This window comes from Eubalaena glacialis, chromosome 8 (genome assembly GCF_028564815.1).
Source record: "Eubalaena glacialis isolate mEubGla1 chromosome 8, mEubGla1.1.hap2.+ XY, whole genome shotgun sequence".
Taxonomy (NCBI): Eukaryota; Metazoa; Chordata; class Mammalia; order Artiodactyla; family Balaenidae; genus Eubalaena; species Eubalaena glacialis.
The window spans coordinates 129,211,909-129,237,801 of NC_083723.1; the positions used below are offsets into that span (position 1 = coordinate 129,211,909).

The window sequence follows — 25,893 nt, forward strand, 5'->3', positions numbered from 1 at the left end:
CCAGACAGTCTAGCCTAACTGGAGAGCCTTCATTCTAACCATCACGCTCTGTGGGTTAATAATCTTCAGTTATCAAAGAAATGGTGAGCAAAGACTATGGATATGATTCCTCCCAGTGCTCTGGTGAGGATCAGGTATTTCTTTTCTTTTTTTTTTAAACATCTTTATTGGAGTATAATTGTTTTACAATGGTGTGTTAGTTTCTGCTTTACAACAAAATGAATCAGCTATACATATACATAAATCCCCATATCTCCTCCCTCTTGCGTCTCCCTCCCACCCTCCCTATCCCACCCATCTAGGTGGTCACAAAGCACCAAGCTGATCTCCCTGTGCTATGCGGCTGCTTCCCACTAGCTATCTGTTTTACATTTGGTAGTATATATAAGTCCATGCCCACTCTCTCACTTTGTCCCAGCTTACCCTTCCCCCTCCCCGTGTCCTCAGGTCCATTCTCTACGGCTGTGTCTTTATTCCTGTCCTGCCCCTAGGTTCTTCAGAACTTTTTTTTTTTTTTTTTAGATTCCATACATACGTGTTAGCATACGGTATTTATTTTTCTCTTTCTGACTTAGCTTCACTCTGTATGACAGTCTCTAGGTCCATCCACCTCACTACAAACAACTCAATTTCGTTTCTTTTTATGGCTGAGTAATATTCCATTGTATATATGTGCCACATCTTCTTTATCCATTCATCTGTCAATGGACACTTAGGTTGCTTCCATGTCCTGGCTATTGTAAACAGTGCTGCAATGAACACTGTGGTACATGACTCTTTTTGAACTATGGTTTTCTCAGGGTATATGCCCAGTAGTGGGATTGCTGGGTCATATGGTAGTTCTATTTTTAGTTTTTTAAGGAACCTCCATACTGTTCTCCAGAGTGGCTGTATCAATTTACATTCCCACCAACAGTGCAAGAGGGTTCCCTTTTCTCCACACCCTCTCCAGCATTTATTGCTTGTAGATTTTTTGATGATGGCCATTCTGACCGATGTGAGGTGATACCTCATTGTAGTTTTGATTTGCATTTCTCTAATAATTAGTGATGTTGAGCAGCTTTTCATGTGTTTGTTGGCAATCTTTATGTCTTCTTTGGAGAAATGTCTATTTAGGTCTTCTGCCCATTTTTGGATTGAGTTGTTTTTTTTTGATATTGAGCTGCATGAGCTGCTTGTAAATTTTGTACATTAATCCTTTGTCAGTTGCTTCATTTGCAAATATTTTCTCCCATTCTGACGGTTGTCTTTCCGTCTTGTTTATGGTTTCCTTTGCTGTGCAAAAGCTTTTAAGTTTCATTAGGTCCCATTTGTTTATTTTTGTTTTTATTTCCATTTCTCTAGGAGGTGGGTCAAAAAGGATCTTGCTGTGATTTATGTCATAGAGTGTTCTGCCTATGTTTTCCTCTAAGAGTTTTTTAGTGTCTGGCCTTACATTTAGGTCTTTAATCCATTTTGAGTTTATTTTTGTGTATGGTGTTAGGGAGTGTTCTAATTTCATTCTTTTACATGCAGCTGGTCCAGGTTTCCCAGCACCACTTATTGAAGAGGCTGTCTTTTCTCCACTGTATATTCTTCCCTCCTTTATCAAAAATAAGGTGACCATATGTGCGTGGGTTTATCTCTGGGCTTTCTATCCGAACAGGTATTTCGACTACTCTGCTAACTAACTAGTACTCCAAAGGAGTAGTCCACCTCACCTCCTCAGTGTGGGGTGGGGTTAAGGGCTTACTAAATACTGCATCAAAGCAGAATGCTAGTCTTCCTCACTTTTGAAATTTAACTTATTCTTCTGGATGAAACTGATTAAAAACGATTCCTGATTTCTTTGGATAGAATTTTCTTAAAGCAACTACATTTAACCCCTCACCCCCCAAAATATTTAAGTCTAAAATGCTCAAAGAAATTAGAAAAAAATAATAAAACATTTGTAAGTCATAGAAAACCTTTAACAATTTAGCCAGAAAATACATGCTCATGTCATTTTCGGGAGTGGAGCTTAGTTTTCAATATACCTCATTTAATGAGATTTAAAGCTTCTTAAAAGATCTGTCACCCAAACTAGCAGCACCAAAAGCCACGAGGTCACTGACTCAAGAGACAGCCCTGACTCAGCATATTGGAAGAGGTGATTTTTTAACGGAAAGTCACAGTGCATCGGGCATACGTTTTAATCATAATCTAAAAACTGGTTAAGATTTTAAACAGAACTTCTATTTCACCATTTTCACAAATTCAAATCCAATTAAAGTACAGATGATTTAAAACCACCTTAGATACTGCTGCCTAAGGCCAACAGGACAAAAGTCTAATTTACCATATTGGCATTTTGTAAAATTTATCGTCAAAATCGACTTAAATTCTTCTAACTACTAATCCTTTGACAACAAAAGTAGGCTCTCCGCAACTAAACAAGTAATTACTCTATTACTTTGGGAAGAATTTGTCAGTAAACCGATAAAGGTTAGAGCACCATCTCTTTCAATATGTTTTAATTAACTTTCGAAGGGAAAACTGTAAGTTTACCTTTAAAGCTTTCTGAATTGCAGCCTTCTTCAAGACATCAGGGTTAAATTCTAATGGGTTACTCTTTCAAGTCAGAAGAAAATGAATACACCAAGGGTTAATAAAACATGCAATGAGGAGTTTATGTTAAGGTTAATGACATGAAAATTTACGAAAACAACAACAACAAAAAATCTTTAAACAAAAACCACCAAGAATTACACAAAGAAACAGTAAAAATCATTTGTAAAAGTATTCTTTATGCCCAAGACTTTATCTTAGACTAAACCTTCATAAATATCAAAACATATTTCCTTACCCTCTATGATTACTGTTCTTTTACTCCCCCACCCTTCTTGTCTTTGGGATTTGAAAAATCCAAGAGTGAAACTTGAGGAAAGGGTTCTATTTACTATCCTTTGCTTGAACAAACCCCTAAAATATCAACCATAATTAACCTAAAGGTTTTATCTAAAGTACAAATGAATGGGCCACAGATGCCCCAACTGCTCTCAAACCAAATCATATCCTATAACACCAAATGCTACTTTTCCTCCTTCTGAACTTTACCTTCTCGTGGAAAACCACACTAGAGATGGGACCTGATCTATTTCGACCCCATTCTTTTCCAAGCACAAAATGCAGAGGCTGATTAAATCACCTCAAAAGTTCCTCCTTGCTTTAAAGTTCTATTATTACAGGTTTTATGTCCTACTTTTATTGATTTTCAAAAACTCATTACTTTCTTGCCCTCAAAAGGGCAAGACTGAGTTGTTTTGCAAGATCCTTTGAGGATTAACATTTAAGATGAAAAAGTTGATCACTTTAGTTGTAATTAACTTCAAATTGAATTCTATTCTTTATGAAGCAGCCTGAAACACCAGCCCCAGCAGATGCCCCTAGAGGGTGGGGCCGGGCCGGGCTGGGAACTGCTGCCCTGAGCTGTGAGGAGGGACAACCTGTGGGTATCAAGGAACCTCTCCTGTAGCTAACTTTGCATGGATGTGACCTGTACTGTGCACATGTTATTCAAAGTGCATCAAGTGAAGTGAAACAAAGAGAGAGGCCATGGCAGGTGTTAGGGGTGCAAGAGGAGCCTGAGAGGGCGGGCGTGGGAAGCCACACCGGCCTGAGGTGAGACAGATCAGGCTGCTCAGGTGCGCTCGGTGAGGGCCCAGCGTGGAGCCTCCGGACATCACCGCACCGTCCACTCGGGCTGCTCACCGTAAGCGGGGGCAGTAAAAGTTACCTGCACTTTTTTAAACTGAGAGCTAAAATCACTTTCACAGAGCACCTAGAAGCATCACACCCAAGGGTCTCCATGTTATACAACCAACATTTTTATGTATAAAGTGGACATTAGTGCAAACACCACTCCCCTCAGATAAACTCCATATACAGCATTATGAACTTACAAACTTAATGAAGTGATAACAAATTCACTTTACACAAGGATGGACCAGACAGGAGGGTGGAAAATGTGGGCTCTGGGTCACATAGCTGTGTTCAGATCCCGGCTCTGCGGCTTCCTAGTGGCGACCCTGGGTCTCTAATCTCAGCGCCTCATCTGAGAAAAGGTCCTGCCAGCCTGAGACTCAATGAGCTGTGCACGCAGAGCCCTTGGAAAGTACTTGGGAAATGCATGTGGTCAGGGAGGCCTCAGGGTCTGAAGCTGGCCTCCCGGGGTCAGAAATCACCCTCTCGTTCCTCTGGCCAAAAGGAGGAGGCCTGAGTGCTAAGGCCACAGGATAAAGAGGCCGTTCCCAGCGTGGGAGAAAGTCCTGCTGTGCTGAGGCTCCCAGACGGGACCACCGGTGGAAACGCACTGGTGAGGCTGCACATGAAGAGGGCTCTGAGCAGCAGAAGGTAGGAGAGCGACGGGCTGGCCGCAGCCCAAACCCTCTCCTGGACACAGCCCCAGGCTCGGCCCTCAGGGACAGCTGACAACTGATCTCACTTCCCACTGCCAATCAAAGGGGAGAAAAGTGATCAGTCTACTCGAATTTATTTTGTAGGACATTTTGTTGATTCCTGTACCTGAATCATCAAGCAGAGCATGTGGTTTTGGTAATGTGGGAGGAAAGTTAGCTTGGATAACCCAGCCACGTCTTAGCTAAATATTACAAAGCAAGTTAAAAAATCCTGACACAAGTTCAGAAATATTTCCTTTAAAAGAAGCAGTTACAGAAAACAGTAGCTCGTGCAGCTGAGCAAGACTGTCATTGACAGCAGCTTACAACACAGATTTCCACCAGGAAACACCGGGAAGTGACAGGAAACAGCTGCTGATACGCATGACTGCCCGCCTCCTGACCTCCCAGCAGGTGGGCAGGGCATGTGAGGAGACCCAACAGCAGCTCACCCACTCTTCGGCGGCTTGACTGTCCTCATCTATAAAATGGGTCAAAATGCCTATTCTTTCAGTTTTGCTCTCCCCCTTCTTTTTTATTTTTTAAATAAGAATAAACTGAGAATGCATGCGGAAATAGAAATAACAAATTAAAATGAAACAAATGAACTTTAAGAATCTCACTAGTTATTGAATTAAATCAATAATTAGTTTCCAGACAAATGACTAAGCCATCGGTGGCTTTCTCTGACCCCAAAGCAAGTGAAAATAACTGCTAAAAGGACCAAGAACAGTGCCAGGGGTCAAGGCACCAGAGCAAGGCCTCAGGGAGACGTGTGAGATGAAAATCAGCTTCCCAGATAAAGGGAGAAATGCTCAATTATCCACCCCAGGAAATTCTTTAAGTTCCTTAAAAGAACTGAATCATAAACTCAACATGTTTTTTCACCCTAGGAGCTCTGGTTAAATGGGGAGGGAGAAGGCGCGTTTTTGGGGCAGCAGTGAGTTTCTGTCTTCACTGACTGTCCCCAAGGCCACGGGGGACTTCATGGAAAGCCAAGCTCTGACACTTCTGTGTTTGGTCAGGAGGAGAAAGTAGATTTAAGGAAGTTTTTTGAAAGCTTGCCAAGAAATATTTACATCTCACATTGAAATGAACCATAAGAAAATCCATTTTAATCATTATGGCTTCACTACTTTTTCCTCAGATGATTTTTTTTTTTTAATTTTTTAAGGGCCAGGAGCAGCGTCAGAGCCCAAGGCTCCTCCATGGCTCATGGGGTTTGTCCACCTCGGTATCAGATGCAGTCACCAACATTAGTTACAGCAGTGTTACGTTTCACAGAACAAGCACGAAAGAAACATGCCCAGGAACTGAAATCATGCCAGAAGCTGAAAAAGCGTGCACGTCATTCCACCACCGCGCAGATGGCACTGAAGTTCCAGTGCACGCTCTAGCAGTCTCCACCAAACAGAAGGAAGGAAGAACACTGAGAACTCACAAATAGTGCTCTACAGACTGAGGCAGTATTCTCACAAAACACTAGTCCCGACGCTCGCCTCTCTTTTAAGTAGCCACACCCAAAGTTTCCCTCGTAGATACTCTTGGGAAAATGGAAATGGGAGGAGAAAGCAAAGAATGGTGGATTGTGGTCAATGAAGGCACAAAAGCACTAATAACCAGGATGCAACAGGCAGAGTCAAAGAATCACGCAGAAACGCAGGAGACGGCACGCACTCCCGTGGAAACAGGCCCAACCGGGCAGCGGTTTTGTAAAGATCCTTTGCCTTTGACGGCCAGAGCATACTTCGTGCACAAAGTGCCCTTTTAACAGAAGGTTAGTACAATCACTTTTCTTTCTGTCTGTCTTTTGCTTACATGACGTTATTCAATTTTAATTTAATGTGACAAAACACACAGTTCTAAAGAGAGGCCAATTCCCCACTACTTTCCTCTATATCCTAAAATACACAACAAATTCACTTCCATCAGGCATTATGAAACACTTTAAAACATTATTGTGGTTAAAAGCAAAAAGTTCTACCGTACAAGTAATTCTGCAGAAAGGTTAAACCTTCACTGAAAGAAAGAGTACAATTATACACATTTACACACACAATTGTTACATTTTCCCAATATGAAAAAAATACATGATCAGATTTTAATCGTTAAAAACTTTAAATAAAACATAGAGATGCCCAAAATACATTGACTTTGCTTGTGAGCAAAGCCCAAGTAATGCACAATTTTAAACCCTTGAGAGGTGCTAAACAGAATTAGGGTGTGCATTTCCCGAGGTAAAGGAACAGCACGGTGCGATCACAGTGAGGTGAGATGCCCAGACGTCCACCCGCACCAAGGACACACCTTGGGGGACTGTCTACAGGTGCACTTGGGTGACCTGGAACCAGTATCATTTCAGGAGGAAACACCCTTCATCTGGAGGTAGCTGTCTTTCTTTCAGCAAAACTGGCCTCCAACAGTGAAATGGAACAAGAAAGGCCATCTATTGAACAAGTGAATGGGCACTCAAAACGCATTATCAAAACGATAAACACTGACCACGAGCACACTACCCTCAGGGTGGAGGCGGGCATCACACCAGGGCCTGACCGACCCTTCTCCACGCTTCTAGTCATTATCTATAAGAACTGTTCTCTACGGCTTTTCTAAGCGCGGAACAACTCTGACGCCCATGAGGAGGAGCACCGCTCTGGGCTAGAAGCCGTGTGCGCAGGGGATCACCCGACGCTGCCCCGTCACCCTGCCGTGCTACTTCCAGGATGATGCCAAAGGGATATAATTGTCATCTTTGGGCACTAAATTTTAATAATTAGTGATTCTCTACAGAAAATCTTCTTCTCTAACTACTAGGTGTATTCTTTTCCTATGTATTGGAGATTTCTTCTTAAAACATGTAAGGTAATTCTGACCATCCTGGATAAACCAATAAGATGTAAACATAACATTACACTCATGGAGGAAATGCACACGTTATCCCTCTCCACTGCTGCTCTCTTGGACTGGAGTGAAGTGAAAACACAGCAACAAGAATGGGGACACGGCGTGGGCATGGCTGAACACAGCAGGATCCACTGCCAGGAAACGAGCACCCAGTGGGCTCTCGCAGAGGCACCTACCGGGAGGTTCCTGGCTGAGTCCAAGTACAAGATGAGCAGCGAGGAGGACAGCCCGTCATTGGCTTGATCTTTGTCAGCTCTGATGTCTGTCAGCACCTACAAGGAAAGGAAAAAGCTTCAGCAGGTGGGTTTCCAAGGTTCCTGACTATTTCTTCCTGATTATGTCTATAACCCTCAAGAAAATAAGAAAGGTGGAGAAATAAGCATCTGATATATGCAATACAGAGACAATGAACATAAGATTCTATTCAGATCGATCAAACGAAGCACTCAGGTGACCTGTGGCTCTTCAAATCCCTATACAATAATCAAGCACAAAATTTAAAGATCTCATAAAACAGGTGAGAATGACCTCTAAAATTCCATTATCTCTAATTTATCCCTGATGCTACTGTAGTGATTTACAGCACAGGAGTCAAAATTATTGCTGTAATTTTTTTCAGTGAGCAGCAGCACCGTTTACAGGTAGTAATGTGAGCGATCAGGAGTGCAGCCCGTCACGGGACCCCCTCCAGCACCTTCTCGAGGTTTGAAGCGTCTGGCATGAGCGTGAGCCACTCCAGTTTCAAGTGCAGCTTTCCTCTGAGGACCTCGTCCAGGGTGAACCACTGCAGAGAAAGCAAGACAGTTCAGCCAAAGTCCTCCTGGATCAGACAAGCAAACTGAACAGTCTCCACAAACGCGGAAGGCCTGAGTCCTGCCACCTTTAGCTCCAGGCCTGAGAACCAGCTGCTGGCCCCAGACACTGACAGCAGTGGCCGCTTTGCGTGTGTTAACTCACTGACTCCCAATTCCTCCCCCGATTCACACGCAAGGACTCAAATGTCTTCTTATACCACCCAACACTGTCAGGCTTTTACGTATGGACTTCCATAGAATTTACGGGCCAAGAGAGAATATAACACTGATCTCAAGTCTGAATTTCAATATCAAACACGTTAACAGGTTTGTTTTTCCCCATCACTATATACTAACAATTAGTATACACTTGTTTCAGCTTAAAAGCCACGAAACAATTAATCGAGGATGGTCCCCAAACACTCAGTATTAAGAAGAGACTGCCCCGAGTGCAGGGCTTTGTCTGCTCTGCCTGTCACTGCACACAGTACCTGGCACACAACAACAACATGATACACTGCAGATACCTGTTGAGTGTGTGCTGACGTGCCCGGGAAGGGAAACATGTTACTTTGAAAGCAGATCTCAGCAGTGATTTGGTTAATTATGCTTTACTTATCCAAATCTTACCCATCTTTTAGAAGCCACCACAAACTTCCTTTTTTATCCTTTTTATTCTGATAGCAATATCTTGCTTGAAGTACGTCTGTTGCTGTCAGTTCACACTGTATTTGTGGGTATCTTTCATGGGACAATTTCTCATCAACTGCACTGTGCCAGCTCTGCTGTGAACTCCAACTATCTTTAAAATGCCTGTTATTGGGGAGTTTCTCCCAGATTCTGCCCTGACTCCGAAGGAGAGCGTGCCTGCCTGAAACAAAGTTGGTGTGTGTTTGGATCCTCAGGAATTTCGAGTGTCTGGTAGGTGCTGACTTCTTTTCACTTTGCTGTTACTAGAAGGCCTAAGTCCTCAACGTCTGTGAGCGGATGTTAAGTTCTCAGACCATCAGGTGGTGGTGGCAGCAGGTGCTCTGTCAACACTCATGAAATAGAACAATACTCAAAGCAAACTTACTTCATCTAAAAGGCGCTCCTTTTCAACTTCAATAAGATCAATCATAAGACTATAGAAACAACAATACAACAACTTTAGAACATAGAAACACATTTCTTACAACTGAAATAACCTTAAGCATTAGTCTATGAAAAAGTACTCCAGAAATGCAACAAAATGCTAGTTTATCAAGAAACAGACTTCTTCCAAAAGCTTCCCCAAGCTTCCACCCACGAGAGTGAAGCAAGGTAGGGAAGAGCAGGGAGGTGGGAACACTCAGCGAGGCACAGCTGCGGGCAGAGCCGGGAGGGCTGGTCTACCCCACACGGAGCTGTCCACACGTGCCCCAAATGTGCAGGCATATTCCGCCCTGGGTCTGACGCGCTCTCCCTGAGCTGCTGCCCACTGCTCCGGCTCAGTCACCCGTGGGCTCAATTAGGCCTTGACTGCCTTCCCAGCCTCGCTCCTCAGCTCTGACCAGCGTCTCTGTGGCCGCAGAGGCCTCTGCCTCGTGCTCGGCACACCCCCGACGGCCCGTTCCATTTCCCCCAATAATCCTGCACTGCTTGGAGCATGGAGCTGGCCCCCGAGCCAGAGACGACCAGGACGGGACGATGACACCCCCTTCTTCTGCAGCCACCCCTCCTCTCTGCCCCCGAGCTCTGCCCCAGGTCAGACCCGACATCTCTCTCCTGATCTATTCCAACAGCCTCCTGAAGGCCGGCCGGTCCCCAGTCTCAATCCCTGATAACCTAACCTAACAGTGGCTTTACTGGAATGCAAGTCTGATCTGTTCACTGCCTTGCTTGAAATCCTGCGGTTGCTCCTCATTAAACTGTCTCATGAATGAATTCTGAGGTCACAGCCTAACACACAGGCCATTCTTGATGAAGCCAGACCTGTCCAATGTCATCTATCCTTATATCTTTTTTGCCACAAGAAATTCAGTTAAATAATAAAGATTAGGCTAAAGTGTGTTTTTTGATATTTTTTTCAGCTGTACAGGTTGTTCAATTTAAACAAACAAGTCAATATTTGCTTTTCCAGTATATAGGCACAATATAAATTACTATCTACTCCCCGCCCCCCATAACCCAATAACAAATCAAAAGTTAAAAAACCTGTTTCTATAACCTAGAGCACACCTGCCTGTGTGGTGTAAAGGCTGGAGAGCTGGGCTGGATTTGGGGCCATGTGTGGCTACTGAGCACTTAAAATGGGGCAGCACAACTAAGAAAGTGAATTTTAAATTTTGTTTAACTTTAATCAATTTAATTTAAATAGCAACATGTGGCTGCTATGATGCACACAGATCTAGCAGCTTTCCTTTTCTTACTTAAACGTGAAATGTTTTAGGAACAAAACGTGTTTTAAGAAGTCTAAGGCGAAGCAACGCTATATCTAAGAGCCATTTTAAAATACACATAACATGTACATAATCCTGTTTTTGAAGTTACATTACACGTTTAACACTGATTATCAAAGAAATAGAGTCTACACTCTCCTCAGTCATGAAGGATTTACCTTCCGAGGAAGTCGTCCTTGTCTGGGTCTTCGTCAAAGAGCTCGATCTCTAATTCCTGTCCGGGATGTTCATAGACCAGAGCCTGAAAGGTAACAGCTCACAGTTATCTCACAGTCACTAGTATCGTGTCTACTGAGTACGTGACTGCAGTCAGTGGTAGCAGCTGCACAGCACTGAGGTCCCCACTGTCGCACCCGACAGACTTCTGGATGGCAGGGTCCCTGTGAAATATCCGCGCACACGGCCATGGGCCACTGTGTTTGTTCCCAGGTACCGGGGGCCACAAGCTTGGATGTCTCTCCGCTCCGGCAGCGGCCCCGGTCAGTGCTGGCTGCAGGGTGGCCACAAGTGCCCCACTCACCACCACTCCGAGACTGAGAGATTTGGCAACAGACCGGGCTGGGAGGACGGGAAGCTGGTGGGGTATAAACTGCACCACTTCTCAGTTCTTTCCAAACCGCACACCTTGTGATGCAGCAATTCCACTCTGAGGAGCGTACTCTGGGGAAAACTTGGCCAAATGCAGAAAACCCACGACACTCATACAGCACTGGTTACAATGAACCCAAAAGCCCAGATCTCTCTGAGTAAAAACATGATGGTACCTACTCAAGTGAACGGCTATATTTATTGACATGTAGAGATGTCCAGGTGTATTAAATGAAAATTTACAAAACAGTAAATTATCAACCTCATTTTGGAATACGTTTATGTGTATTAAGGGCTAATTATTTACTGTGATAGCTTGATGCGCTTAAGGTTTAAAATTTGGTGTGAGGTAGGGATACAAGGTACAATGGTTTTAAAAATGGAAAATGCAAGCAGAGAATTGAGGTTACCCTGAACTAAGCACACCACGACCCCGCAGCAGGAATGGAACAGGAACGTGGAGCGGGGGGATGGCAGCAGCACCCACTCCCTCACCTCGTACACCTCGTTCCACTTTGGACTGAGGTTCTCCTTGATGACCTTGCTTTGGAAGATTTGGTTGCCAACTCGAATCACTCCATAGGGGTCTGACTTCCCCTTGACAAGTCCCTTAAGGTAGGTGTCTTTTCCCTGAAGATCCTGAGCTTCAATAAAGTGTATCCTCAGGACACCCTGGAAAGAAGGAAGACAGATCAGACTGCTCGCTGGCTCACCCGACAGGCACGGGGTGAAGCCTGTGCCCAGGGACCAGGCAGCTCCTCCTCCCTGAGCAAAAAAGGCAAACACGCGATGCTCAGGAGCAGCGCGACGGGGTCCCAGGGGTCTGACCGGAGCCAGAGACAGGAGGAGCTGGCGTGAGCCACCACCTCTTGCAGACTTCTCCTGGGACGTGGGGTCCCAGAGTGACACTGTGCCCCAGGAACCCCAGGAGCCCAACTTGGGCAGGGCAGGACGGCAGGAGGTCAGATGGCACAGGGCCTCATGTTTGGGTCACCAAACAGTCCTGTGTTTCGGTAGTAGTAACACTAGTGGTAACTGCAGTGATAACTAGTGATAACAGGCACTACAGGATGCACGAGACTGTTCCTAATCCTATGAAATACTGTCATTAAACCTATTTTATGCATAGGAAACTGAAAATCTGAGATACATACGACTCACAGACTTAACATAGTTATCTTTTCCAAAAATGTTGTTTAATGGATAAAATTAAAAACCTCCACTCATATTTCTTTCAAGGCAAACACAACCTGTAAAGTTACCTTTTGGAGGGTAGCATTCTACACCACAAAACACTTTTTAAAAAATTACCAGGTAATATTTCTGAACCAATCAGCATAGAAAGATAAGACATTTTTACAGATAAATACGCTTTTACAACCGTAACAAAACCAAATCCCCTGCTTATATTTTCACAGGTCTAAAGCTTAGACAATGTGGCAACAAACATATCCGAGCAGCAGGGAGGCTGGGTCCGGGCAGGCTTAGATGGTCACCTGTACGCAGAGAACACAGAGCCTAACGGCCTAGGAGCACGGGGATTCTACGTGCAAAGGCAGGCCTGCGTTCCCAGAGATGAGGATCCTAAGTCAACGAAAAAAGACATCCCTGTCTCATACGTGCTGTCCCATCACATCTGCTGAATGCCAACAATGTAACTAATTTGGGCATGAATGACTGGGGTGTTGTTACTTGAAAAAATACAGGAATGCTCATGCACTGTTGTTGGTTTGTGCACTGTTAACTGAGATCGAATTTACCTAGAAAGAGTAACGGGCAGTGGGGAAAAGCTGGCCACTTCTACTTCAGGAAACAAACACTGAACTAGGACCAGACACCATGTGACAGGCTGCCCACTCCACTTCTGGAGCCCAAGGTCGGTCAGACCAGATGGGTGGGGTGAAGCCCAGGGGGGAGAAGCCCTTGCTAACTGGGGCCAACCTTGCAGCTCTGTGCCCAGCAGAGGATTCCACGTCCTTGGCCAGCAGGCTCTCACAGTCTCAGACTGAGGTTGTTTAGTTTACTCAAATGAAGGTGACTCCAACATGTGTGACCCGCCTCTGTGTGCAGGGCATCACCCCAACTTACAGATGAAGAAACTGCAGCCCAGACACACCAAGGAATATGCTCCCAAAGTGAAGCTGCTGCCTAACCGCAGGGCTGTGGCTCAGCCCCGGCCGTGCCCTTCCATCCCACCCAGGGCAGCTCTAACACTAACGACGCGCCTGCCACATCCCTCCCTGAGTGACCCCAAAGATGCCCATTCTGTCATATCTGAGGGGAGGCTTGTACAACGTTCCCAGCTTAGGCTGAACTGTTACATCTTGATACATACAAATAGGAAGTGCTTTCTGAGGCAATAAATAAGTTGTCATAGCTGTCCTTTACAACCTGCAATGACATCTGCAGAATTAAATCCCTATGAGCAGCTCTGAGGTTCACAGCTGAGGTTTAAGAACTGTCCTCAAGTCTCTGAAAGTTTCCGGCCAGATGCCCCTTAGCCAATCTCCTAAGGAACAGGGCAGGACAGACCACCTTTACTGCATCAAGATCCACGTGGCAAGGCTGCTGTTAGGAGAAATACAAGAAGTCACAACACCCAAGTATGTGAAGAGTTCCTCCAGTCTGTCTGTAAGTGTTAATGAACGGATGCTTACCTTTGGTATAGGAAACCGCAACTGTGCTATTTGAACTTCGCTGACGAGAGGAACCGTGATTCGGTTGGGAAGCACCAGGTAGTTTGATATTATGTCCAAAATGATAGTATCTGACAAACCCCTGTTAGGTGGGAGGTAAAAAACAAACAAACCAACTATCAGACACGTCAATACTAGTTATCGCCTGTTAACAGTGAACTTAGCATAGACATGACACAACATCCCACTGACAGCGTGGAGCTAATCCCTCTAACACAGTATTTAAAGCCAGCAGTTTAATACTTTAGATGCAGTACTGCTACAGTGACGATTATGTGGGGTTTATTCTGAGAACACCAGATACTATTCTGGCTATATTTCACAATGTCCTAAATAACATCTCATACATTTCCACATAACTTTACCATTGATTTAATATTGAATAAGTAAGATACATTTAAATAAATTTCTTTTTTTTAACATAAACTATTTCAAACACCCATAAAAGTACAGAGAATACCAAAACAAGTATCCATTTATTTACTCATTCCATGTTTATTACATTAAATTTATCTTTCCTGTTATATATGCAGAGGTCCCAACGAAGTAAAGGAATTTACAGTTCATTCTTTCTTCACACTTTATTTGGGTACTGAATACTGTAATCAATTTGAAAGACTATACACCACTGCACAGAGATCTCAGTAGCAAGAATAAAACTGTGGAGGCTAAAGAAACAAATGTACTTTCAATATGCTTTTTGTCTTTTCTTCGGTGTAAATGTGAGAATCAAGCAACGTATGTGTGACAGCACTTTTGAGGCATACGTAAACCAAGTTTCATTGCTATAGAAGAACACCTTTAGCCAGAAGTGCAAAGTTTAAAAGAACCTTACTTCTTGCCAGTACTTCTCAGATGTTAACATTATGAACACGCAGATGTAAAGTAACTACACATGGAACATCCACTGGGACACAGTGAAAGTGCCATCATTCACTGAGTGATAACTGAGCCTCACTGCAGGTTGGGGGTCCAAATGCAAGGCCAAGATGCGAAACCTCAGCGCAGCACCCTTCAGTCCGACATGGGCAGAAGACAAACCACACACCCACAGACAGCTCCACACTCTACTGCCGAAGAGGCCAGTTACTCAGGCGCTAACAGTCCAGGGGGACTCAGAGGGTCTAAGCTGCAGACACTGGATCAGTGTTCACCAAGCAGAGGATGAGATGGTCCTTCAAAGCATTAATACCAAGCATAGTCTTACTTCAGGCATTTCCCTGCAGAAGTACCAGTTTTGTTTATACTGAAAAATCTGTTGAAACAGAAGACCCCTCACTGATGACATAAATGTTTCAAGAATCCCTTAGCTGCTACGGTGGTCGGCCACCGCCTCACCTCTCTCTAACGCCTACGGTGCCAGCACCAGGCTCAGCTAGGCAGCCCCACCCGCCGGCTCCCAAGTGGGGCTGGGCATCCCCTGAGCCACTCTGCTCGTCCTGACTACACCGGGCTCAGCACACAGAGCAGCTTCCACTGTGTCCCACCCTCCTGGTCCTTTGGAACCGACCCTGCTCATCACCCTACTTCTGTTTCTGTCACAACCCTCATCCCTTCAACACTCAGTTTATGGCTCTCCATTGAAAAATGTTAAGGATAGCGAAAATTTGTGGTAAAGTGATTCAGGCATCACTGCTACTTTATAATACCTTGGATTCTGTTTTGTAGTCAATGGATAGAGCATGTAGATGTTCATTTTGTAAAGCTTGGGGCAAGATTTCATTATGTTAGGTTCAAAGTTATTAAATATTTATTTTTATAAGACAAGGCTTGCCACAGCTGTGAGTTGTTTGACAAAATCTTTGAGAAATAGTAGCCCAAGTTTTATGTTAAGTAGATATGCGTATATTGTATCACATAAAATTGACATAATTATGTATCATATATAAATATATATAATTTAAAAGGGGTATTTTACCATATCCCTTTTATACCACAGTCTCATTTTTGAATGGTGTGTGTCTATTTCCGTCTGTATTTCTAATATATATGAGTATATTTTGATACTTTTAATGATAAACGCAATCCTATACACAATGAATATAGAAGAATAGGTTTTATATATTGTATATATGAAAACCCATATATAAAACAAGAGCCGGAAGTTATTACTATACAAAAAGAGCCTGCCTTCATGTAAAATCACGCAATGAAATGGCGCTGTATTTGTACATGTGCGTCGAGCGAGGGTGCATGCATTTCTCCCTTCTAACTGAATGCTCTGGGACTGACCCCCAAGCTGCGCTGCAGGCTCACGCGGCAGAGCCCGCCCTCTGGCTCTCTACAGGGAGCCAGCACACCACAGCCTGCAGGGCAGATGCTCGACAAACCCCTCCCACGACGCAGAGGGGAGGAAAGCAGACCACACTCTTCTACACTAAACGACAGCAGGAATTTGTCGTTTTTGCCAGCTAAGCAGCACCCTCTCCTCCAACTTCTGGAGCCCTTCCTTGGGGGGCCCCCCCGCCCCCCCTTCACTGGAGCTTCTTCAAGCACTTCTCTGCCTCCTCTCAGCGTGGGCACGAGGCCCAACCTGACCCTCAGAACCAGGAGAGTCTGCCCAAGGACAGGCAGACAAACAAGTCAACCCTAGAACCTGACCCTCAGAACCAGGAGAGTCTGCCCAAGGACAGGCAGACAAACAGAAGTCAACCCTAGAACTTTTGCTGGAACTCATGGGAAAAGGTTCTTTTTCCGACTGAGGCTGCTGAGTGTGCGGAATAGAAGCTAGAAGCTGCTACTTCACAGCAAGAGCCTGCCTGGCAACAAAGCCACGCACAGAAAAGCAGAGTCAGGAGCCGTCCTGTGGATGCCAGCACCTGGCTGTGCCTGGCTACCCGACAGGGCCGCAGGCCTCTCGGCGACACCAGCTGAGGGTGCAAGCTCCACTCTGCTCACGGCCACGGCTGGCACTCACAGCAGGCACTCCGTACCCATTTGTCGGATGAGTGAATAGACTGTCTCTAAAAAACAGTATTTGGGGCTTCCCTGGTGGCGCAGTGGTTGAGCATCTGCTCTCGAACACGGGTTCGAGCCCTGGTCTGGGAAGATACCACATGCCGCGGAGCAACTAGGCCCGTGAGCCACAACTACTGAGCCTGCGCGTCTGGAGCCTGTGCTCCGCAACAAGAGAGGCTGCGACAGTGAGAGGCCCGCGCACCGCGATGAAGAGTGGCCCCCACTTGCCGCAACTAGAGAAAGCCCTCGCACAGAAACAAAGACCCAACACAGCCAAAAATAAATAAATAAATAAATAAAAATTTAAAAAAAAAAGAGTGAATACATGTATATGTTTAATTGAATCACTTTGCTGTACAACTGAAACTAACAACATTGTAGATCAACTATACTCCAATTAAAAAGAAAAAAAAAAAAAAAACAGTATTTGTTTACTCAATTATTTACTCACTTAATGAAGACCAGGTAAGTTGGGTTTGTTGTTGCAAGCAAGAATCCTAATCAACACTTTAACAAAACTCTTCTAAAGTTGTCCTTTCGTTCCAAAAATCTTTTAAAGATAACAGTATTTTTCTATATCCAATAAACCACAGCACCAAAAAAAGACTTTTATTGTTATGACTATGCCTCAGTGTAGTCTTAATTTTTCCCTGACAATGAAACAAAATAAAATTCTTTCTAAGGGACATTTCAAGGGCATAAACAAATACACGGGAAGAGAAAAAAGAGACTGAAACCAAGGCTTTCATAATTCAATTTTTAAGCTATTTTAGGGGGAAAACCCCCCACACAGATTAGCAGTGTCCACTAGGAACATGTGTAACTTTAACCAACAAGCAACACACTTGAACCTTCAAATGCAACTGTGAAACCAGCAGAAGCAGGCTTGGCGGCTGCAGCCTCAGACCTTCCTGCTCAGTGGTGGCTAAGAGGTCTGCCGCCACCGCCTTCCACCTCGGAGGACAGAGGGACTGTGGCGCGACGAGGAAGCCTCCCTTCTCCCACAGGCGGGACACGCCCTGAAGGGCTTCCCATGCTCGTGGCGGAAGGTTTCCTCGCATTTCAGACACTAGAGGACACGGAACAATGAGGGCCTCCCAGCCACACGATGCAGCTCCCAGGTCCAGGGCTGACGCCTACCCCTCCAGGGAGGAGCGGGTCAAGGCACAGAAGGCAGAAAGGGAAGGCGCAGCACAGCTTGAAAAGATTCCAGAAAGGGCTAGTTTTGAAACCTATAAGCTTGAAAACTTTTTAAAGTTTTCTTTAATTTTCTGGGATATTAAAACACCAAAACTGGAAAGACACCTCGTGACTAATGAAAAGGCTCCATCTAGTCTGAACAGGGCTCTCATGCGGCTCTGACCCAGAGCCTCCGACGGGCCGACGACACCAGAGCCCAAGAGAGCCCGCCCAGAAAGCATGGGCTCTGCTCGGAAGACACAGCTCTCAAACACCTGTGTCGTCTTCGCGACACTGGAAACGCACGTGACACCACCAGCAAGCCACCCACAGGACGTGACAGAGTACTTACTTCAATCCGGGGATATCGAGAAGATTAGTCAGTCCTGTCCAATTAATTTCTAAAAGCTGTTTTAAAAAAAGGGCAAAAATATTAAGTATGCAAATTATTTCCAATTATCATATCAAATCATGCAGGTTTGTTTCTTTATAAATGAAATGGGTTAGTACATACTACTGTCCTATACCTTGTTTTTCACTTTGTAAAACATCAAGGCCGTTGTCCCTTGTTGGTATAGATACCTTGCCTGTTCTTGTTTTGTTCTTTTGATGTCATAATTTACTCCAGTAAAATCATAATTATTTATATACCCATCCTCCTATTGACGAGCACTTAGAATATTTACCACCTCTCTTTTATTGTAAGTAATGAATCAGTGAATATGTTTGTACACACGTGTTGTTACATACGCATGGAGACTAGCATTCAAAACGTGGAAATTCTGGTCAAAGATACATGTTCATTTTTTATGTTGATAGATGCTACATAATTGCCCTAATATTGTACAAACTTATATTCCCATCAAAACTGTATAAAATGTCCTTTCTTTACAACCTATTAAAAATATTTTACACCTATATTAAAAATCAGTCTATCCAGCAGTTAAAGAATGGTACTTTATCGCTGTTTCAGTCTGCATATTCCTGATATTAGTGGGACATGTTCCATTCACTCATTCAACATCTGTATTTTATTGCTCATTTTTCTAGTGGGTATTTATCTTAGAATAATTCCTATATAGTTGGCTGAGATTCTATTAAACGGATGTGGACAGGTAAAAAGTACTGATTGGAAACACTGCTTTTCCTGTCAAGATGGATACTGCACATAATGAAATTACTTGTGCTCTATATTGTAGAAGATGCCAAGTGAAACTGCATGACCTCTATTACCCATAGAGCTGGAGTGACAAAGCTGGGAAGTAGGTGGTTATAAGTATGAACTGGAAGGGTCAAGATTCTTTCGGACAGAGCAAAACTCAAAAGCAACAACTTTAATAAAGTCCTGAAACACTAACCTCCCTAGGACTCCCTAGCACCCTATGATCTCTAAACGCGTTTTCCTCTAAAAGGAACAGGGGATTTTGAAGAAATGGCTGATTCCAGGTCTGGGGCACCCTGCTGAATCAGGAGTAAAGAAGCACTCAAAGGCCCTCCCAAAGGGCAGTCACCCGGAGGGGATTATAACTAGAGTACAAACGCTCAGGTGACAGAGGGCCTACTCGCAGGACCCTTGGCAAAATGGTGAGATATACCTGAATGCTACCCAAATTCAGAGAAACAAAATGCCTGCGAGGCAGGGGCAGAATTCATGGAAGGACAGACTCAGGTGAGCTTGAAAAGAAGAGATCTGAATGCAAGAAAGGCGGTCCCAGGGGAAGGGCCTCCACGTTCAAGGCCCTGAAGGGGGAGCTGGCCTGTCCCTGAACACAGGGAGGCCAGGGGACAGAAGAGCCAAGCTGAGGGGGTGGGAGAGGAGTGTGAGTGACCGTGTGTGGGAGGACGAGAGTGAGTGTGTGAGCAGGTGGACAGGTGTGAGGGCGGGGCAGATCCAGGCAGCGCTTTGGGAAAGCAACTAAAATTAGTGCCCCCCCCCCCCACCAAGTCTGGATGACTGGGATCTCCTTTCGGGAAACTGAAGAACCAGTGAGACGTGCTCCCAAAGGACAGGAAATCAGCTCTTTGGGCTGCCGAGGAACAGTGAGTAAGGTGGGCACGTTGCAACTGGAACCCCACCGGCGCAGCATGTGTTCACGGGAACCTCAGCCGGCTGCCCTCTGCCCTCCATGCCATCTGCGGGTTGCAGGAGAGTCGGCAACAGCCACTGCTCATTTCAGCACTGACGACACGCCAGGCGTCCTACACAGGAAGTCTGTTAAAAACGGACTGGTGGAGACTTCCCTGGTGGTCCAGTGGTTAAGAATCCTTCTTCCAATGCAGGGGACGCGGGTTCGATCCCTGGCCAGGGAACTAAGATCCCACATGCAGCGGAGCAACTAAGCCTGCGCACCACAACTATTGAGCGCGTGCGCCACAACTAGAGAGACGTCCGCGCGGCACAAGGAGGAGCCCGCGTGCCGCAACGAAGACCGGATGCAGCCAAAAAGAAAATAAATATTTAAAAACAAAACAGACTGGTGGCTCCACCCTTCTCCAGAGTTTCTGAATTTTCTGATTTGGGCTGGTGGTAAAGGTCACGAATATTTTTCTTATGTCTTAAAGCTCCTAGGACTTCCAGCTTTCACTTGGGATGTAGAAAACTGGGAAGAGCATCACTCCTGAATGCATGGAGAGCTGAGGCGACAGGGCCATCCCAGGGCAGGAGAGCCAGAGTAAACCCTGTGAAATCCACAGAAATAGGGCAGGCCGAGGAGAGCACAGCTGCTGCAGGAAAGACAGAAGCCCTGCCTTCCAGAGGCGAGAGACCACAGCCACTCAGAGGACAGGAACAGAATTCACCCTCTATGCCTTGACCACAGAGATCCAGTATTGCTGGGGCAGGTGCGACACTCTCTCCTGCACAAGACCCTCCAAAGACAGAGTCACAGGGAGGGGGCAGGGCCACTGAAAGAGCACCACAACAACGGTGGTGGGGCAAGACGCTCCAAAATGATGAAAGACATCAAACCCCAGATCCAAGAAATGCAGAGGACACCTGGCGGGATAAACAGCCACAAACTCCCCAGTGGCTTAATGTGTGGCCTAAGACTGGGCCTCTTCTGTCCAGTGGGCTCCATGGACCTGCCAGCCCAGCCCTCCCTCGCCCCTCATGACCACCTCCCACGCAGGGCTGCAGGAATCGGTTTCTGGGAGCCTCGTTCAAATGCTGCAACCTTCCTACTCCTGGTCTCGGGGTTAAGGGTCTGTATCTGATGCAACTGGAATAGGGCAGGCAAGGACCAAGGGAAGACCGGGAGGCTCACTCCTGGGGGCACCGGCAGCCAGTGTTTCTGGCCTGTGGCCTGAAGGACCAGAGGAGGCTGGTCTCAGGGTGAGAGAAGAACGAAGCTGAGGCAGAACAGGCACAAGAGACAGTGGCCACGGCGTCCACATTCCACATTCCGTCCTGTTCCTGACTCCCAACTGCAGCCCCTGCATGAGTTTCATGAGACATCGATATACGCTCATTTTGTTTTTAAATAAAGCTCCCGCTTCTCCCCCTTCCTTTGCTTAAGGTACCTCAATTGCCGGAGTCCTAGCTAGTAGGATTCAGTTTCTTTTCACAATCACTCTAAAAGGAAGATGTTATTTCCATTTTATAGATGAAGAAACTCAATCTGTGGATCAAAGACTCAGCAGGCATGTCCTTTGCTAGCTGGGAGGACCCCTTTAGGATAAACAGGTTCAGAGTGAGCCCCAGACCATCTCCTGGAGATGTTCTAGAAAGGACCTCCTGACCCAGTCTACTCTAATCCATACTCCTGAGACAAACCTAAAAATGACCTAAGGATTCTGAAACACCCTTAAGAGTGTATGCCAGAGGCAATCCCAACAACTGTCAAGTTAGCATGAGTGGGTTGCCACCACTCCCCTGGGACACGTCCAAGGGCAGAGAGTAGGTCGCCCTGGCTCGTACCAGAACCTTAACCCAAGCTTTTGTGCTTACCAATGCTCGACCTCTGCTGCCAGGACCCCACTAGAATGCTAACTCTACGTATAGGAAAATATTTAATTTCTTAAACATCTGAAGACTCACTATGTGCCAGGTGCTATACCAAGTGTTTTACATTTAATCGTCACCTCTAATCTTTTGAGGGAGGTATTAGTGTACTCCCCATGTTACCGATGGGGAGACTGAGGCTTACAGAAATTAAACACAGTTGGGCCTCCGTATCTGAGGGTTCCAGTTCCGCCTCCTCAGATTCAACCAAACACGGATCAAAAGTATTCGGAAAGAAAAAATTCCAGAAGTTTAAAAGGCAAAACTGGAATCTGCTGCACTAGGGCAACTATTTACATTGGACTTCCAACGATTTACACAGAATTTACACCGTACTAGGTGTTATAAGTGATCTAGAGATGATTTAAAGGATACGAGAAGATGTGCGTAGGTTATGTACAAATGCTACGCCATTTAATAAGGAACTTGAGCACCCACGGATTTTGGTCCGTGGGAGTCCTGGAACCAATCCCCTGTGGATACTGGGAGAAGATGTTCATTTGTTCAAAGCACACAGTTCAAAGGAGAGAAAGAACCAGGAGCGGAAAGTGAGACTGTGTGGCGCTCACATCTGTCACTTAACCTGAAATAAGGGGACAGTACATCCTCCCTGCCCCCACTGTGCTCAACGAGGTCAGCACTGCAGACACCCGTGGTTATTTTTTTAAAAACAAGTAGCACATTATCAGAACTAATCTAAGCAAATTAACGAGCAAAAAACATGCGAAAGTTTCATATTCTTCTGACGGTTGCCATGCTTCTAAATCATCTGGATAGTCAAAACCCCAATCTTTCTGTTTTTCACTGGGGTGAGGAAGGACTTGGCAGCCAGCAGGGAATTCTGCTCTTACATTTTCCAGATGAAAGCGACTGAAAAAGTCCCTTTTCTCTGAAGCCTGTGCTTGGTGACTGTAATTCACCATATAAGGATACAAGTGATCCTCAACCTTTCACAGCCTCATCCTGCTTTTCTGAGTACTAAAATTTCATTTGGAAATTAATATTATAATGTTATTTTTATTTTATTTTTTATTTTTTGGCTGCACAGCTTGTGGGATCCTAGTTCCCTGACCAGGGACTGAACCTAGGCCCCCTGCAGTGGAAGCACGGAGTCCGAACCACTGGACCACCAGGGAAGTCCCTACAATGTTATTTTTAAACTAAGTATACCTAAGAAAGATCCAATGAAGAATATTACAAAGTTTTGAGGAAGATTTAAAGATTTGGATTTTGTTACATTGAGCTGAAAAAAACCTCTTTAAATTGTTAAAAATTCCCTGCAAACTAAAAATACTTATGAACTTGCTAAGGATTAGTTTTTTATATTCATTAATGAAGGAATTTTTTTAAACATACTGTCTTTTCAACAACTTGTATGTGGGGAAAAAAACCCCATGAATTTTGAATCTTTTACGGATTTCTTCATTTCTCAAAATTTTAATAAATTAAAACTTAACACAGATGTTCCTTAATAGCTTTTGAATTTTACCATGTTTTGTGTTGTTAAGATACGTTCAAAATAAGCCAATTATTTAAGCAATAAAAAGCAAATGAGAATAATAATTTTAGCGGTAACAAAAAGTGATGACACTTACTTCTTATGTTTTTATACAGGAAAGTACCACTTGTTTGGTCTAGATAAACTTGTATTTTAAAAACCAGCAACAATAATTTATATTAAGTTATTTGAATCAAATTATACAAATGAATATCCCCATTTTACACTACACATGATGTTAATGACACCTCCAGAAAGGATTCATCGCAGGTTACAAAAATGGCACACTGTGAAGAGGTATCTGAGAAACAGGTCCATTCATTCATCAGACATTTACTGAACTGTATGGAGACAGATATGGCTGTGGCTTCCAAAGATTAAGAAGTGTGCTACGAGGCACAGGGACAAGCAGGGAACCTGGCTGCCCGTGTCCTGGGAAGGGCAGCATTCTGGGAGAGGAGGGAGAGAGAAGGAGGGAGGTGGAAGGGATGATGGGGGAGGGGGTGGGGGTGGTACTACCACTGCACTGGACAGATGACCGTCTGCGAGTGAGAGCAGGCCCCTGGTGGGTCAGTCTGCCGGGGCAAGACCCCTAGCAGTGAAGTCCACTAAGGACAGAGCCAAGGCAGGAAGCCAAGCAGAGGCTGCAGAAGCCCAGATGAGGAGCCTTGTAGGAATGGAGCCACCCAGGTGAGGATGGACAGTCTCAGTGAGCGGAGGGGCCTCGGCGAGGAGAAAGGGTCTCAGTGAGGGAGAGTCTAGGTAGGTGACATTTTTGTTGTCTTACTTTTGTGGCTAATAATGAGTAATAAGTATTGACGACTTATAACCAAAAACGGAATGTAAAATAATAATATCATGGTTTATCCAAGTGTTAAAATATAACTTAGTCAAAATTAATCTTTGTGACTCTTAAAAACACAGCATACTGTGTGCTTCATTCAACACACCCCGAGAGGCAGGCAATGGTGGGGAGGGGGAACGGCTGCAGGGCGACTTAGGGTGAGTATGAGGATAGCAACTCTGCCAGACCAGGGCAGGTCCAGGTGCAGATCCCCAGACTTACTGGTTTTGTGACTTGGACAAATCAGACTCTCAGGTCCTGGTCGGCAAAAGTATTTAGTGTTAGTATTTAACTACAGAGCTATGAGGATTGAATGAGTAAATATATATCATACTCAGTGATAGGTGCTGAATGTTAGTTACAACCTATACTTTCTAAGGTCTGCTTTCAAATTTTCTGCAGCAAACATATTATTTTTATAATGAGGAAAAAAGTTGTCTATCGAGAGATGTGAAGCCCTCTGTTAAGGCATAAAGAGATGAAAGCACGCAGGATTCATGCACCAAAGGGAATAAAGTGAGTTAAGCTCTTTTTCTCCACTCTGTCTATTCTTCGATATGTACACATTCTTGTCAGTGAATGGGAAGAAAAGAATGAAATAAACATTGACTTACTGGCTTCCTAAGGAAGAAGATAGACAAAGCTCCCACTAAGGGCATGTCTCCAATCAGTGGTTCCAGGATCACCCGCATTGTACCATGAATCTAAATTCAAATGGGAAACCGAAACATTAACAGAAAACAATTCCACAGGCCATTACAGACACAAGAAGGAGGATGCAGGATCCTCTCAGTGATTCCTGAGCATCTGACTTCAGGTTTCTCTCAAGTACAACCTATAAACAAAAATTTAACTTCAAAGAAATTCTGAGTTAATAAAAACTTCATGATTTTTTTTCTGAATAGAGCACAGAGAATTTGAGAAGACTATGAAACTTAAAAAAACCTTACCTGTATACTTTGCACACCAGCTCTACAAAAATATCGCTTGATCTCCAAATCAATCTCACAATTTCCTACAAAACTAGCAAAGAAAAAGTTCTGTATTACATTCTTTTAATCACCACAGACCTGCAAGCTATATAATCTGAATACAATGATAGTAAAGCAAGCAGAACTAGACTGTAGGCGAAGCTGTAACCTGCAGCCTGGCCGTGCCAGAGCGTTCTAGTGCCTGCGCTGGAGCGGTCACTGACACCAGTCAGTACCACCGCACGGGTGGCAAGGCAGGCAGCCTGGCCGGAGGCCTTGGTATAAATGTCACTTCTCAAAGTGCAGCTTCTGGAGCAGTCTCTTGATGGAGCGTAGTTTTCATTTGTTTTATAAACAACTATGCTTGTTTAAAACATAAAAAATGCTGAGATTATATTTCACCACAAATAAATGCTGTGCCCAAGCTCCCCGTACTGAGGAAACTAGCAGTGCTCAGGGCCCTCTGATGTCAAAGGTTAAAGACATTACATCCATCTGAGGTGTTGGACATTACACCCATCTTACTCAACGATTAAGTCTTTTCAATCAACAAACATGAATACAGCATGATGCTGAATGTAAGGCTTACACCAATCTTTACAATGAACATGGCACGTCCACTACAT

General features: G+C 44.6%; 1 protein-coding gene across 4 annotated transcripts in view; it reads right to left on the reverse strand.

The window, feature by feature from the left end:
* Window positions 1-25,893, reverse strand: part of ESYT2 (extended synaptotagmin 2) — a 74,331-nt gene that overhangs the window by 14,824 nt on the left and 33,614 nt on the right. For 2 of the 4 annotated variants that reach the window (XM_061199007.1, XM_061199006.1), the window contains exons 5-14: window positions 25,247-25,319; window positions 24,911-25,000; window positions 18,307-18,362; window positions 13,779-13,899; window positions 11,617-11,793; window positions 10,692-10,774; window positions 9,189-9,237; window positions 8,014-8,103; window positions 7,496-7,591; window positions 2,527-2,589 (exon numbers count right to left, since the gene is read on the reverse strand). In XM_061199007.1, coding sequence (XP_061054990.1) covers window positions 2,527-2,589; window positions 7,496-7,591; window positions 8,014-8,103; window positions 9,189-9,237; window positions 10,692-10,774; window positions 11,617-11,793; window positions 13,779-13,899; window positions 18,307-18,362; window positions 24,911-25,000; window positions 25,247-25,319 — 898 coding nt within the window. The remainder of the gene's footprint in view (window positions 1-2,526; window positions 2,590-7,495; window positions 7,592-8,013; window positions 8,104-9,188; window positions 9,238-10,691; window positions 10,775-11,616; window positions 11,794-13,778; window positions 13,900-18,306; window positions 18,363-24,910; window positions 25,001-25,246; window positions 25,320-25,893) is intronic. The other 2 variants (XM_061199005.1, XM_061199009.1) reach the window with 1 other exon arrangement.